Source organism: Seriola dumerili, unplaced genomic scaffold (genome assembly GCF_002260705.1).
Source record: "Seriola dumerili isolate Sdu_G_001 unplaced genomic scaffold, Sdu_1.0 BDQW01000478.1, whole genome shotgun sequence".
In the NCBI taxonomy this organism is placed as follows: Eukaryota; Metazoa; Chordata; class Actinopteri; order Carangiformes; family Carangidae; genus Seriola; species Seriola dumerili.
The window spans coordinates 1,670,448-1,687,297 of NW_019174733.1; the positions used below are offsets into that span (position 1 = coordinate 1,670,448).

Genomic DNA, 16,850 nt, shown 5'->3' on the forward strand with positions numbered 1-16,850 from the left:
TGTGAATATGATTTGTGTATTTTCATCACATTTTATATTGTTTTAAGTTTTAAGTTATTATTTTTGTCCAGTGTTTTTTATGACAGGTATAATTTGGTTTACACAGTTTTATGCAGTACCAATGAATTACATACATACAATACAATGGATTTAAAACATACTGTATGCAGATAAAAATTCCCCCATTTAAGATTTGTAATCCATTTGAATAATCAAATGTGGCTTTACTGGTCTTCAGAGTTGATTGAATCACCCGCATATAACACAGTTGAAGGATCAGATGTTGTTTGTTTGTTTGTTTAAATGTTTGTTAAAGACAATGCACTGCCGCATTGGGATATTTTATTTCCCTACACAGTGTGTAACTGTAACTGTAACCTGTCACAAAATCACACCTAGTAATTTGAGCGACACAAATTGTCTGATTGCAGACATTGGAAATTGAGTTGAGGATTGGAAAGAGAATGCAATTAATATTGTAAATTGAAATTTTGGGGGAGACCCCTCCTACTTGCATTACAAGGATAGGTTGTGGCAGAGGGTTGGGGGTGGGGGTTGGGGATGTAAGGGATACGTGTATATAATGTAAATGACAAATAGAGACACGTTAACAGAAATGTATTCATTTTCTCCAGGGGGAGTGTGCATAGTGTATTTAGAATTTGTAAAGCTTGCATCCTCCTGTCAAGACATTGAATTGGGAAAATGTGTTTGATTGCGTCTGTGCAGACCTCTCTAACCACGCCTGTTCATTTATGTAAGATACTTTATGTGCCCCTCCACGTGGGGTTTCCAAGAAAAAAAGACATTTTTCCTTTGTGTAATATTAAACTTCTGTGTATTTCTCTATTACCTGTGTACTTTATAAAGGTGCTAAAAAAATTATTAAAACCTTTTGAGGTATAATTGGGACTTGGAGACATTGAGCTTTGAGTGGCTCTTAAGGGTTGTTTCCAAATTTACAGTTTGTAAAAAATTTTGTCAAATTTATAATTTTTATGCAATTTGGCAAAATATGCTATAAGGTACAATCTGAAGTGATTGGCACTACAGGTGGCAGTTGTCTCTTTGGTTTTGTACATTCTATGTACAATCATTTCATATTCTAAACTGGTCAGAAAAACATTGTGATTTTTAGTCTTGCAAATCTGTATGTAGTTAGATGACGTGACATCCTAATATTTATCTAATAAATATGTATTCAGATGAAACACAATTAATGGCCTCTGCGTCTTTTGACATACATATATATAATAATATATTATGTATTCAACTTTATATACCTAGAATAAATACTATTTGTACATTAATTACAGTAATTTAAAAATCATCGCACATGTTAATAGTGTGTTTTTACAGGCTTTAATAGCACAGAATAACCAGTAGGCCTTTGGCACTGAAAACATTTTTACATCACATCACAGTAAGAACAGCATAGATGTAAATAATAAAATTAATGATGGTTGAATATCGGGGTGCCGGTGTTGCCCTTAATATTATTTGTATCACCTGTGCTTTTCCTACTATAATAGGTCAAAATTTCAGATGTGAAAAAAGGTCTACTTCATTAGTTAATTCATAAACTATTAGTAAAAGGGCATTGTTTAAATGTAGAAAAAAAGTGATCTCTTATCCTGTGAGCAGAAATTAACACTGAAAGAAAGTTGATTCAATTATTGTGGCAAACAATCAGCAAATTTTATCTCAATTAATTAGTCCAATTACAGATTGGAGCTGTAGAAATTACTGTGGGCCTCCAAGCAATTTTGTGATTAATCCAAGGGGCTTCAAGTGTTCCAGTTAAACAAAACATAAGATTACATACTGTAGTCTATGGCTGGATTAGATCAATGTACCTGAGATTGCTATAAATACTTGTACAAGGCAATAGTCAACTTTTGCAACATGTAATGAGGATAAAATGTTGGAAGCATCATTTGAAAATACTGATATTTACATTATGACTGTACACCTCTTTGTGGTTTAGAAATATTCAAAACAATCTTGCATTTGTGTTTCAAAGGCATTGCTGTTTATCAAAATGACAGTATATACTATATATAGAGTATATACTACCCTGTACCTGAACATACAGGGGCCCAAAAGTGACATGGGAAATAAATAGGTAAATAAATGAAGATGTACTTAAAAATAAACAAATACATTTAAATTTTGTCAAAAAAAGTATAGATAAATATTTATAATTATCAAATGTCTTTATTTTTTATTTTCAAACTAACATATTTCCACATTTATTTATTAATTCATGTTTTAATTAATCATGGTCATTCATTTATTAGAATTCATATTTATTTCCCATGTCACTTTTGGGACCCCATACTGTTTTTCATCACAGTGAGTTATTTAATGCAGGAAAACAGCAATGCAAATTACACAAATGCAAATGATATCAGAATGGTGAGGTTCCTTTTCAGTACCCGCTCCTTGAAATGTAAATATGACTGGCAGAGAGGAGCACTGTAAAATTAGCAAATGTCCTTAGTCATTCCAATAACCTCACATTTCTATAGAAATCAATAGGAAATCTACATAAACAGTTGATTAACTGCATCATTTCCATCCAATCGATGGAGATGATAATTTATATTGTGGAATTATGTGGACACAAGTAAAATGTTACTCAAGATTATTCAAAAGATTATATAAATACAAAGTATAAATAAGTAAAAATGTAGAAATATTAGTTCAGCAGTCAATGATTCTTTGGTTAATCACTCTTCTTGAACCAGACAGAAATTTGGCTTTTTTTTTTCCTTGCATCGTTCACTGATAGAGAAATAGTTAAAGTTGAATTTAATAGTTCAATACTGACCAAAGGAGCGCCAATCTCAGAAAAAGAATCTCATACAACTCATACAAGGTCAGTTACGTGGTGTTTCAGGAACTTTCACACAATATACTGGCCTTCCTCAGTGAAGTTGCTCAGTTGTCATGGAGATAGTATAAAAAGTATAAAAGCATACAATTTGAAAACCATGAAAACTTCATCAGAAATACACAGAAAGTGCACATTTTGTGAGATTTTAATTTTGTCAACAACTTATTCGTGCTGTTTTACTTCCTAAACACGTGGTGTCGCTGTTTGTTTCACGCCACGCACATACCGTCAACGTCGCTGCGACGTCACACGTAAACACCATCACAGCGAGCAGCACCCATGGCCTGCAGGTCCTGTTCACCCTGTCAGCCGAGCAGCGATGATACAAATAAAAAGCCGCATGAGATACAGCGCGCTGGGCATCGCCGCTGCGAGGCTGGTTTCCTCCGGTCCCACCAAAAACCCAGTGGTGTTTTTGGACATCGAGGCCGACAGTGAGCCTCTTGGAAGAATAATCATTGAGGTAGCCAGCTAGCCTCTCCCTGGCCTGACCAGCAGCATGCCTCACACTCGTCAAATACACGCTCACAAGGGCAGTGCATTCATGTAAACATTCATCCATGAATTTGAATGTGATTTGTATTATCTTGCAGTTGAGTGCAGATGTCGTGCCAAAAACTGCAGGTATGTTTAACCACGTCTCTTTAAACAATAACTGCTGAACATCGAAACCCTTAAACTGCCTTTGGCTTTTGCTGATACTAATAAAAATAAGTGTATTTCAACAGAAAACTTCAGAGCACTGTGCACTGGGGAACATGGCTTTGGATACAAGGGATGTGTGTTTCACAGGGTCATACCAGAGTTTATGTGTCAGGTAAGATCCACAGAGAAGACAGTGTTCACATAAGTGTTTGCCATGTTGTGTCTTAATGCACTGTTTTGTGCTACAGGGAGGAGATTTCACTAAACACAACGGCACAGGAGGAAAATCTATATATGGGAAAACGTTCAAGGATGAAAACTTCAAATTAAAACACACCGGTCCAGGTACGTCTCCACAGCTTCACTTCCACAATTACTAGACCACTCAGATAGAGGACACAGCAAACTATTCTTCATCCATCCATGATGCATACTTGTTACAGCTTACAGCTTTGCGTTCATATCTATAAGCTAATTAAGAGTTTTAAGTGTGTGACTGCTAAAAAAAACAGTTTTTCCAACCACATTTGAGGCTCTTGTGTAATTCTGAATCAAATGGTCAATTAAATAGCAGATAGACAGAAAATGAATCAACAATTTTCTTTAGTCACATATCAAGCTAATATGTCAAATATTCTCTAGTTCCAGTCTCTCAAATGTGGGGATTTCAAACATTTTCACCATTTTCTGACATTTTGAGGACTAAATTAGTGTTAAATCAAAAACAATAATCAACTGATTAATTGATATTGAAAATAATTCTAATTAGCAGCCCTTATCTTGTTTATATTATGACATATATGCCACTTTGCCAGCTTCTTAACAGTATTATTTGATAGATTTTTAATTCAGCTGCCTCTCCACTAGATGGCGGTGCCTAATGTCATGCAGCTTTAAAACTTCTGGCTATATGCATTCTGCAATCCCCAGGTGAATGACCTACTTTTTAGTGAGTCAACAAGCACTAATCAAAATAATTCCTTTCTTCAATAAACCTAGTCCATATGCTGATTATTTGGTACTTCATTTGAAAGTGTTGCATAATCACAGTCTGCGTCAGATTCAGAAAAGAGATGCAGGCCCTTCTCCTAACACAGTTATTGACTTGTGTCATGCTTCCTTTTTGCCACAGTCAGGCCTAAATGTGACTGAATCAGTGGTAAAAGGAGGTCAAGATCTTGTTGACTGCATCACATTAAATTGATTTACTTGCCGTCTTTTCGATCTCTGCAGGAACTCTTTCCATGGCAAACTCGGGGCCAAACACCAACAGCTCCCAGTTCTTCATTTGCACGACTAAAACTGAATGGTAAGTACTTGGTAGAACTTTTTAATCAGTCATCTCAGCATAGCCGCTCTGAGTCATCACTTGCTGATGTCACATGTTGTCTCTCCTTTGACAGGCTTGACGGTAAACACGTGGTGTTCGGGCAGGTAAAGGAAGGTATGGACGTGGTAACTAAGATGGAATCCTTTGGTTTACACGATGGTGGCGTGATCAAGAAAATTGTCATCACTGACTGCGGGGAAATCAAATAACACCTAAGATTGCACATGGACTTCTGTGGGGTGACTCACTATGCAGCCATTTGGTATTTACTTTATCTGTCCTCCCGTTTTCATGATACTTTCAAGGAGGAGCTGTCACAGGTGATCCTGTTCTTCCCTAAAATCTGATATTTCTACTGTGGATTACGATTTTAAAAGATCCATAGATTTAGCTTCAAATCATCAGATATGACAAGTTTACACCGCGTGTTTGCTTATAAATAATGCTAACAATGGAAAGACTGGTAGTTACACTGGTACATTTTTATCTTGGCTCTTACTGATCTCTTGTTTTTCTACGTTTTACCTTGACCCAGAAAGTTGTTGTTGTGCGATTACTCTCTATTTCCTGCCAAATAAATGAACATTTTCAGATTTTACTAGCTCTGGTCCTAGTACAGGACATTTGCTCTCATGTGCCACCAACCCCGCTGATTTTAAAGCTTCCTGGAAATGATCCAGCAGCTTTTTTTAGACAGCGGCTCTCCACCACGACTGACTTCCTGTCCATCAGAGCAGGATGTGACATCACGTGACATCCACCTACAGTGGAGCTGAAGTATCACATGAAATCAGTTGACAGATGATAGACCTGTGGGCTATAGCCTCATTGGACACAGACGATTTAATCTGCTGGAACCATAAAGGAACCTGAAAATGTCTTTAGCTTGTATGTGGGCTGCTCTTCCTTCACAGCCTCTTTAATTCGAAACGCAGAGTGTTCGGAGGAGAGTGAGAGAAAGATAGAGGGAGAGAAAAGAAGGCCCGGACATGTCTGAAGGCCAGAGACTGGGTGGTGCTGCTTATCGAGCTAATACTTTATGAAAGTAAATAATGAAGCGACGTGAAAAAGCAGCTCTTGCCCCTAAATGAAACCATATGCGCACTGACCTTCCACCGTTTGTTTGAATTCTCAGATTACATTGTTGCTATAGAGACTTTGCAGCTCTCTCTGTTTGAGCTAGAGATGTTGTAACAAACTTGATATAATTTGGGTCCCCACCCTCTGGTTTAGTTTTAGTTATTTGGAATGCATGTCCAATATTGTGCATGGAAACTTGGCTCAAGAGGCGGCGGTGCTGCAGCCAACGTTTAATACACATGCAAAACAATGACATCTTTACAACTGGTACAAACTGGTTCTTCTGCTGTAAATGTCTACATTTATCAAGCAGCACCCATGTCAGCTGGGTGTCCTTTTTTGTGTGTTTTGGTTTTCCTGTCCACAGTTTGACCCAAAGTGTTGAAATCGGCTCCTGTCACCTCGATGTGTCTGTTATCTTTTCAGCACTTTCACGGAAAGTGAGGGAAAAAGTCCCTTCTTCTGTGTTACACAACAGCCATGAATAATCCATTGGACAGTTCTTTTATCATAATCTATACGCTTATGTAAGGCTTCGACCTCGCAGTCAAAGACACAGAACAGAGTGATGATGAAAACATATACTCTCTGTAATGAATATTATATGGACAGGAGCTCCACAGAAAACAATGTGTTGCTTTTGGCTGAAATAAAACTCCAGAGTGAACACCTCCCAGTTACTGGTTACAAAAATTCAGCACAGGATCCAAACAAATGAAAACCACATTATCCAAGCAGTCCTAATTCAATATGACTTTTATTCATCAAACTTTCGACAGCTCTATAGAACTAAAATGTTTTCCCAACTAACAAATAAGGCACATTTTGGAATGCCGTTTTATGGACATGAAAAACAGACCTGTGGTCTACTCTCTAAACCATGACTGTCCTTGTTTCCCAAAATCATTGTCTTCCCAACCTCACGCCTGTGTTCTGTCCAATTCAAATATTACATTATTGCAATATTGCATTACAAACATCTCAAGTGATACAGACAGCAAAGAATACAAACATAACTTTCCAAATTGACCACATAAGTGTTAACACATTACATTCAGTAAATATGTATTATTCATAGAGGCTACACTAGCGGTAAATGAAATACTTCACGCCTAATAACAATCAGAAGTTGCTGATAACGTTAACAGCATGTACTGAAGAAAACTACCGTAAAGTATTTAAATAAGTATACATTGCACAAAATAATATTTCTTTCCAAACCAAACACATGCACATGCAAACTCTAAAATAGTTCTTTGTCACACACGCTTTCTTGACAAAAAGTATACACTCCCTAAACTACTAATAACACCATAACATTTTATAATAGTTTCTTGTCATTGCTGCTTTAAGCAAACTACATCTCACAGTTTAACGTGCTTATACAGTGGTGAGTATCCGTCACTAATTAAGATTAAAAAAAAAAAAAAAAAGATTTCTGCATGTTAACACAACATATCTTCATAATATTGTAGTTACTGTTTACAAAATGAATACATGCGACTGTATGGATGTAAATGGCAGCTCACAATTAGTTACAGATAGCAACTGAATAACATTGTGGGTTATTCAACACTGATAACATCATAAAATAAAACACAAAAATACAATGGCTTATAATTGAGAAAGGGTATTAATTATGTACCAGCTGTTTTTTTTTAATAATATTCTATGTAGACATCAATATTTCCTTCTTAGTGTAACTTTGTTGCATATTCTATACAAAAAGTGTTGTAAAAAATCTTTCCATAAATATTTCTGCAGGATAACCCCTCAGATTATTGTAAAACATAAAGAAAAAACAAAAAAACTCCCAGCTTTGTTTATTTCTCAGCAATAGGCCCTTCTTCACACACACAAAAAAAGCTTCAATATTGCATAATGCTTCAAAAGAGCTAATATCCTTGAAAATGATGGCCATCAAATATATACATAATACAGTCTATCTTTGTCAGGGAAATAACTCTTGAGTTTTTGCAGATTGCTTTAAAATTTTCAACATCTATTAAGTGTTCCAAAATACACATCTCATTCATAGAAAATAACAAATTTGAACTGAAAAGGTACTAGAAAAGTCAAGTATATGTAATTCAAGACACTACGTCTGAAAGCAGTGATTTCTTTTTTTCAAATGTATTGTATCAGCTGCTTCCATTGGCTCTTGATTTGCCATTTAAAATGGCCTCCTCATAACATGTCTCTGGGCGGAATCGAACTCTTCAACAGGATTTCTCATTTCTATTTTACCAGAAGTCTGTGAATCACTAAAATGTTGTTACTTGTTTATGAGGTTAGTTATAAGGCATCATTGGTATCTTTTCCTCTCACTGCAGCCACATTGTATGACAATAAGGTTCAGATGTAAAGACCTGTTAGGTTAGTCTCATCACACAAAAGAAAGCAAAAGAAAGACGATGTTAACAGTAAGAGATATGGATTGTTCCCAGCAGTGGCGGGGCCATAAGGAGAACCTTTCTTTTGGATTAAGCGCAACTGCCAATTCTTTCTTTTAAAGGGGCACTTCACCAATCACTCCTGAAGTTCAGTTTACTTATCACAGGGAATCCTGTGCAGAGTGTGAAAGACAGTTGTATAATGTCTTCTGTGGCTCGCGAGGAGCTTTGTCAAGTCTGAGGAAATAGCCCTGATGATGTCAGGATGATGTCATCATGGCTATCTCCACTTGGGCGTGGAGACACATTTTTAAGAAAAAGCCTGTGTTACAAACGGGGGGTGTGGAGTTTTAAACGTGTATGCATTTACCAGACAGATGCTATTAAGTTGCATTATGGGAAAGGTAGGATCCAAGCTTGAGCCATACAAGGGCCTAAAAGCAAGGATATCTCAGGCTCTGCTGCATTGATTTAGACTTTTCTTTAGTGTCTCTTGGATGCCTCTTAACTTTGTGGAACTTCAGTACTAAATCGCTGGAGTGCCCCTTTAACTTTAGAGGTGGGATAAATGATCATTTCCCAGAACTGTAAGGTACCATTATCAGCCACTGCAATCTCTCCCACTAAGGCAAGTGACCATGTATATTTCTTGAGAAAATCCATGGTTCCTTGGATAAACATAACTACAATAGATAGAAAAAACAAAGAGTGAGGTCCACAGTTTCATGTGCGACTCCGTTCTGTTGTGAGGATCGACTGAGGAATAACGTCTCTGTTGATACTCCATGACAACAGACCACAGGAGGATTGTTATTGCCAGCTGGGAATGCTGGTTCAGCCTGTGCCTCCAACTCAGCAAACCTTGTTGAAGCGAACACCCACCATGCCAGTTCAAACTGCTAATAGAGGAACTGTCATATTCTTGTCCTTTGTCACATATCGAACCTGCATTAAACTTCTTATGCACCACAGTTACCACATGCACATATATTACTCCAACTCTGAGCCTGTCCCCATACGTCTTTTCCAAATTTCGAATGGCCTCCTAGTCTTGATACTTCAGAGGGATTTAAATCTTTTTAAGGCACATACAGTATATTACAGTATAAAATATAGTCAACCAGCTTCTATAAGGCTAGAAATACAGTACATATAAAATAGTTCACAATTCCTATAACAAGGTTCCTTGAAAGGCAGGTTTCTAAAAAGTCGAAACTACATTAATTTCCTCTGTAGTGCTTTAGGTCTGCGCAGTGATCTATGTAAACAGGATGTGCACTTCTCTTTCTTTAAAGACATTGGTTTATAATTGTAGGCCCCATAAAAATGAATGCAAGTGTAAACGTATTATACTTATCACCACTTTCAATATCCTTGAATCTTCAGCATCACCACATCACAAATCAGCCCTTCTACTGTATATTAAATCCTATTGTTTTTCTCTCAACCAACCTAAAAATCATTGCAATTCTCCTAAGCTTCACCTCTCTCTGGACACTCTTTACGCAGCAATCAGCTGTTGGACATAGTTTTGAAGGGTGCAAGCCCTTGGAAATGTTTCCATTTAGCTTCACTGACTCCACTAAGGCTGCCAGGCATCAATTGGCACTAAAATGTGATCTTAAATGTCTTTCTGAACCTCTTCCAAACAAACATCTCCTTTGTATTTTACTAATTTTAAATCTAATCAGGCTTTACATGTGAACAGTTTAACCTCTAAAGTCATGTTTCATAATGCTAATTAAATTATGGCGAGCAGTTCATTTTTTCAACTGCTTTAAAAAAGAATAGAATATTCGGCACTGGCAAGAGACTGTGGGTGGCGAGATAACTGTTACTGAAACTACTGTTGTTTTCCTACGGCTCCTTCACAGTTGACCTTCTTGTGATTTCAACTGAACGCAACTTACCTATCTGACATCTGTACCTATCTAACACTATAGATAATAGAGAATTTGTGTGGCAACAAAAATACTCTAGGGAGGATGACTGAAACCTTATGTTAGCAACGCACTAAATCTAGACGAGGAGCGACTACGCAACTGAACCTACAGTAGTTTCTAAAGACACGTGGAAGCAGTTACACAATAATGTGATATACAAACATACAAAAAAAAAACATTTCTTTATGTCCCAGTTAAAATTCAAATTGCACACTAGACAACAAGAAAATAAATAGGCCAAATGTAAGCTAGGGATGTATGGCACTTTATCCCTCGGTTAATTCACAGTTATAATAAGATGTGCTGTTGACCCTAATACGGCAAGACGTCACAGGCCTCCTATACATTAAACCTTTGTGAGAGGCCCAGGTTAAAATGTTCATCACATTAGCACACACTTCACTTGGCAGGGAAATGAAAGGCAGATCTCTGTAAACACAAAGCCAACAAACGCCAAGGTGAGGTAATCTATTGAGACCAAATACTGTCAGTGACACCAAATACATGCCTGTTGCTAATTCATCATTACGATGATTAGACGTTGTTAAACATCGAGTTGGATCAGTGGGGTTATATGGTTTCTGATACATGAGACACAAAAAAGTCACTGATTTTGGTAAGTTTTTGCTTTTGATGAAGAGCACTTAAACAGATATGATCCTATGTTAACGTGTTCCTCTCATTCCTGGATGTAATCATCAATACTGTCAATGGAAAAAAAAAAAGGCATAATGAATAAAATCTGTGTTCCATGGGGGAGGGGGGGGGTTAAGCAGAAGGACAGAAGGTTTATTTGCTGTGGTTGGAGAGGAAAGGAATCAAAGAGAAGAGGGGATTAGAGCTACCATCTATATTCGAGGCTTCTGAAAGACAGAGGGGAAAACGTGAGGAGGAAAGGACGCCATGTTGTGTGCAGGGCAGGGATGAGGGAAACCTGGGTGTGGACTGGGCAGGGAGGAAGTTAACAGCCTCGATGGAGGAAGAGCGACAGGACTTGGGACACAAAAGGTGCTCTCTGACTCTGAGTCGATGATTATTGCACACGGCGGCAGTAGTAGCCCAGGACTTTACATTTCTCGCACAGGTGTTGCGGGTGCTCCTTACTCTGGTCAGAAACATCCAGGCCATCCGGCTTCTCTAAAGGGCGCTGGGGATAGAAACAGAGGACCAGTAATGAGTCATATTAAATGCTGGAGAAAGTGGCGCGCACACAATTTTTGCAAGCAGTTTATTTGGCACCAGATTCAACTCAGCTATACGCCCAACTTCTTTGGAATCGAACTTTACTCCCATATTTTTCACAGACCAGACTTGTACTAAACACAATTAGCTGCAGAGATATGGCAACGCACCATCTGCTCTGGAAACTTGCAGTACACTTTAACAACCTGGTATTAAAGAGAAAGATCCAGTATGCATTTGATCATGATGACCTGTATGGAAATATCACCAAACTGCTGCAGCAATGGCTGTCTTGGAATCATTATTGAGGACAAAGGGAATCTATCGGGGGGCCAACACTTTAGGAGGTTATTTTAACAATCTGTCTGGAAAATTTTATTTCTCATCTATTGTTCTTGTCTTGTTGGAGATTTTTACAAAACCACTATTTATTCCAAGTGGCCTAACTAAAGGAAACCAGGTTACCGTGGGTCACTACAAGGAGATATTTCAGTCGTCCGCTAATGAGTCTGCCAGGAAGTATTGAGACTTTACTATCGGTGTGTCAAAGACATTCGGTCCTTGAGGAAAGCTGGAAAATCTGATGCATATTTTATGGGGTCCCCTTGGTGGTTTGAGTGAGCTAGGTTCAAGCGCCTTTGCTGCAGGCATCTTCCCTTCTGAAGTGTCCTTGAGCAACAAGCTTAAGCTCAAGGGAGTCTACTCTGGAGCTGAAGCTGCAGTCTGACCTCTTTCCATTTGGAGGGAAGTGAAAAGAGAAATTTCCCCCTGCAGCGATCAATAATGCACAACTTTATTTGTTATGTGTGTTTGGCACAGAAGCAGGAATCATGAAAAAAATCTAGGTTTTGTTTGAGTCGCAGGTGTAGGGTTGGTTTCAGAAGTGTTGAAGTGTGAGTTGAGGGATCTTCAACAAGACAAAAAACAAATAATATATGTAAATGCTATTTAACTGTCGAAATCATTCTTTGTGCAACATAATAATTTGAAGCCACCTAATTTTCGGTTATTAATTCACTTATCCTAAACATTTTATGTAGTTTCACTGATAAAGAACTGAGACTGAGATGGTACTGTTTTAGATCAGTAAGTACAAGAAAACAAAATAACAAACATGCAACAACTTAAAGACCTTTCCTAATCACAAAATAACATATTCACTAAAAATCAGTTGCTGACTCAATAGCACTGTCCTTTGCTGCCCTATACATTTACATTACATTTACTCATTTCACAGGTGCTTTTATCCAAAGCAACTTACAAGTGAGGGACATCATTAAAGTTTCAGTGCAGAAGTAAAACTTGGCTTAAGTACTAAGTACTACTATAGCTTTGAATGTGGTTTCAGTTGTAGTCATGTAAATCCTTTCCCCAAAGAATGCAGTGGAGGGTGAGTAGTTTTTAAGTCATGAGTAGTATCTGCAAAGCTAGCACTAAATAAAGTTAAAGCAGTATCTATGTAGCCTGAGAGGCGAAACCAGGGGCAAAAAAAAATTCCACTCCTAGCAAGTCAGGAACTTTCTAGCCCTAGTCACTAATTGTCACTGAATCAGCTTTAACTGTCAGTTAGCATGTTTGTTAGCTTTGTATTAAAGGGGCAATAATAATTCAGAGTTAATTCAAAAAAACTGAATTTGTACCATCGACCCCTGTCTTGTGAGCACTCTGCTTTTGTGGAGCAGTTTATACTCCGACGGAATAGGGCTAAATAAAGATGGATGAAGCAACGGCTAATAAGCTACACTGGCTTCCTCCATTGTGGGTACTTTCTTCCCTCAAAGGTCAGTGCTGTCATGACAACTTGCTTTTGATCAATGGCGGAAATTCATGTGTCAAAGTTCAGCAAAGTTAAATTCAGTTTGAAATCTGGATTGTGGCAGCTGGGCAGCAAGGGAACACTTTTTAGAGAGATTATAGATAGTAAATCAAACTAAAACTGTGTAAGTGGGGAGGCAAAAATATGATTTTTGAAAAGTAAAGGGGTGGGGGCATGTCCTCATCATCCCCAGTGGAAATTATACCCTTGGCTGGCTTGCACCAAATGCACTGGGCGTTCAAGAAATATTTTTCCCAGCCAAGAGGGACAAATATTTTATACATGTGGATGAGATTGGAAAATACATACTGTATTCAGTTCAATCATGGAAATACTCGGGGAGGGAGGGAGGGAGGGAGGGAGCTGTGCTGAGAGGCTGTGCTCTTTGATACTCGAGGACACAGAGGTTAGTGGTCCATTTCAAATGCTGACAGGGGGGAAATATGTTAAGTGGGTGACATTGCAAATGCAGGGAATTTGCCTGCCTGTGTGCAGCTTTGCCGCAAGACAGGGGCAGAGAAGAGGGAGGTTTTTCTCACCAGTGGACTTCATGGAACAAAATGGTTTTGAGTGAGAAATACTTAAGTACTGGCAATGTGAATGCAGTCTTCCACTCATGCTTTTCAAAGGCTATAGTTAATATCCTTGGTTAAGATCTCACATTGATGAATATGCAAGTAAACAAACGAACAAAAGATTTGGAATAAATGATTGCATTAACTTGCAATTGTCTGGGAATTTTGCAACGCCTTGCCAGAAATTTAGAGTAAATTTGTCGAGCAGCGTCCCTTTCCTGCTTCATTTCATGTAAGTGTTAACAGAGTCGAGCATGTCCAGCCATGGTATTCAGAGAACGAGCGGGGCCTCAAGCAGTAATCCTAATTTTATTTCAGGAAGTGGAATTGGAAGAATGTGGAAAAGTATAAATATTAAAAGATGAAGCATGGGGATAAATATATCTGGAGCTGAAGAAAACAGGGTGGATTCTTTCTGAGGCCATCCACCTCTTTAGTCAACAGGCTGTAAGGAACATTTAAGCTAAACAGACAGCTCACCAGCACATTAATTCCCTCTGAGTGTTTGCTGTTTGGAAAAACACAGCATCTTGGTGAATATGATTTTACTTTTTCATATTATTGAATGTGAGAGGAATTTCTGCAGCTGTAAGCCTCAATTACCCCGGAGGTATTTTGTGTCTGCGAGCCATTAATAAAGACATATTTGTTTTAAAATTCGATGACATTCAGTAAATAATCCCAAACTTTTATCAGTAAGGAAATGTAATTAGTTTATTCAGTGCTGGTTTATGAACATAGAGGCAAAAGCAGTTGTTGTGGTATGATTTTTATTTTACTTTAATGAGGCCATCTGGAATATCCTCAAGACTATACACAGCCACGAAAGCCAGGGTCTGGACTCAATCTACCACTTAAACAAAGTGTGAGTAATGTTTTTTCTCTAAAACTTTAAAATGCTCAGAAAGTGAGCGTCGTACTGTAGGTTGAAGTACCTGTTTGTGTGGATAGACGTTGATGTGGCATTTGATACATTCTTGTCCCATGTTGGCCCACGAGTTGCCACTCATCCACTTCCTCTTACACTTAGGGCACTTGTACTCTCCAAAGCATCTCTTCTTCCCCTGGTAGGGTGTCAGCCCTTCACCTTTGGGTCTGGCCTGTACAGAACAAAGCAAGGTGAATAAGAGACCATTACTTTTACATTCTTGGCCGAATAGATACAACTTTTGTTAGTTTTAGTGTTTTTTCATTCAGGGTAGAAGGACATTTTTAAGAGAACCTCTTGCATTCAATAATACATGGTGAGCTCTGACAGCAGGGTGTGTCCATCCTTGTCATGCAAATATATCCAACTTCATCATACAGCACACTCCTAAACACAGATTTGGCACAATATGCAGTTGTGTAATTGACATTTACTTCCATAACATCTGTGTTAAATTACTTCTCTGATTCTCATGAGGGAGATGATTGCAAACAGTCAGTCAGCCATGAAAAAGCACACTAGCCTGAGAGCAGTACTGTTGGGAGGAACCGCTCGAGTGACTTCATTTTGGCAGCTTTATTCAGGCCACTATAACAGCACTGGAGGAGAAGATTCATTTTTCCCCTAAAAGCATGTCACAAATAAACGTATCGCTGAAGTCATCGAAAAGGATAAATCACAAGCTGTCCCCCATCCTGCCAAAAAAAAAAAAAAAACCCATATGTGCACGGATTAGTAAGTGTGTCAGAGCTAGTCATCATCAGTTGTAAGCTCCATCATCAAAAAACAAGGCTAGGTCAAAACCGAGTATATGGCTGGACCGGTTTGGTCAGTGTGTCACGGAAAAGGTCAAATGACACAATACCTTTCTTTTGTTTCTCACACGGCGCACAGCCTCCATCGATATAACAACCTGCTGCTCCATCTCTCTGCCACACACTGGCGATACTCTTCTAATTAGCCAAACAAGTCGCTAGATTTGTGCAAGGTGCGTGATTGAAAAAAAAAAGTGTCTTAAGCTAGCCACGCGTAGGTCAAGTTAGCAACACTACAGGCTATACACGAGCCCCTAAAATATAATATGATTTAAACAACAGTTAGTTCCGACCAAGTCATTTGATTGGACGAGAGGCATTCCATGAGTGCTCATATAGAGCAGAGCCCTTACAACCGCACTGGGACGTTTAACTTCATGTATCGCTCCGCTTCACTGGTGTAATATTACCCGTTAATTAGCGTTTCATTGATGTCCGTTGTCTATCTTCGATTCTAACAAACTTTGCACAGCAAAGATGAATATATTTCCAGAAATAACATTAAGATTAATGAGGCCTCGCACCTACGACCGGATCACACCTGTGCTGATATTTAGTACAACATCACAACCTTGAGTGTGATATTGCTTATTTATTGGTTATTGCTTTTGGAAGAGCATTGGCCAATGGGGAAACTTCAACTTAGTCATGTGGCATTTGGCTGAGCAGTCAGTCAGTCACTGACATTTGTAAGGTGGTCCCGAGAGCTCAATTGCATTGCAACTTAAGAAAACACATGCAGACATCACACAAGCATAAAACATCAATTAATAAAACACAACACAAGCTAATACAGAAAAGCACTGCAAATACCACAGATTTCCAGGGGATACTAAAAAGTGATGAACCTGGCTGGGATGCACTTGTACTGTAATAGATTGAGTTTGTGTATTTGGTTGTGTTGTGAGTGCAGCACATGTGTTTTCTGAATTTGCATGTGTTTTCTTAAGCTGCAATGCGTTGAGCTCTCAGGGCCACCGTATATTTGCAATTATAGGGCTGGCCCCGCTGTTGTGATCCAGCCAAAAATCATCCCAGAACTTGCATGTGCCTTGTGACAGTCATTATCAGCCTGAGAGTGGTTATTTTGGTAAACAAATTCCTCCCCATTCGGAAGATAAACATTGTAAATGGAGTAGCAAGGAATTCTATTATTTTATCTCAAGCTTTAAAAATGCTTTCATGCACAGATGGAAATCTAACATGACAGAAAGAAGTAATTTTAATGCACAGCGTGCAGCTGA

The 16,850-nt window shown here is 38.4% G+C and overlaps 2 protein-coding genes across 2 annotated transcripts in view; one reads left to right on the forward strand and one right to left on the reverse strand.

Moving 5' to 3' along the window:
* Positions 1-3,165: 3,165 nt before the first annotated feature.
* On the forward strand, positions 3,166-7,397 carry LOC111235364 (peptidyl-prolyl cis-trans isomerase A-like). The gene is made up of 6 exons (XM_022763800.1): positions 3,166-3,362; positions 3,493-3,523; positions 3,628-3,716; positions 3,793-3,889; positions 4,778-4,853; positions 4,948-7,397. The coding sequence occupies exons 1-6, from the start codon at positions 3,219-3,221 to the stop codon at positions 5,081-5,083; spliced, it is 573 nt and encodes a 190-aa protein (XP_022619521.1). The 5' UTR covers positions 3,166-3,218; the 3' UTR covers positions 5,084-7,397.
* Positions 6,693-16,850, reverse strand: part of LOC111235363 (zinc finger CCHC domain-containing protein 24-like) — a 45,962-nt gene continuing 35,804 nt past the window's right edge. Inside the window, exons 3-4 of the mRNA XM_022763799.1 lie at positions 14,799-14,963; positions 6,693-11,437 (exon numbers count right to left, since the gene is read on the reverse strand). Coding sequence (XP_022619520.1) covers positions 11,324-11,437; positions 14,799-14,963 — 279 coding nt within the window. The 3' untranslated portion in view covers positions 6,693-11,323. The remainder of the gene's footprint in view (positions 11,438-14,798; positions 14,964-16,850) is intronic.

Excerpts from the sequence above, each read along its gene's own strand:
- LOC111235364 (XM_022763800.1), top strand. The coding sequence starts at position 3,219 with ATGATACAAATAAAAAGCCGCATGAGATACAGCGCGCTGGGCATCGCC. Across the intron at positions 3,363-3,492 it reads TTGGAAGAATAATCATTGAG|TTGAGTGCAGATGTCGTGCC; the intron begins GTAGCCAGCTAG and ends ATTATCTTGCAG. Across the intron at positions 3,890-4,777 it reads ATTAAAACACACCGGTCCAG|GAACTCTTTCCATGGCAAAC; the intron begins GTACGTCTCCAC and ends CGATCTCTGCAG.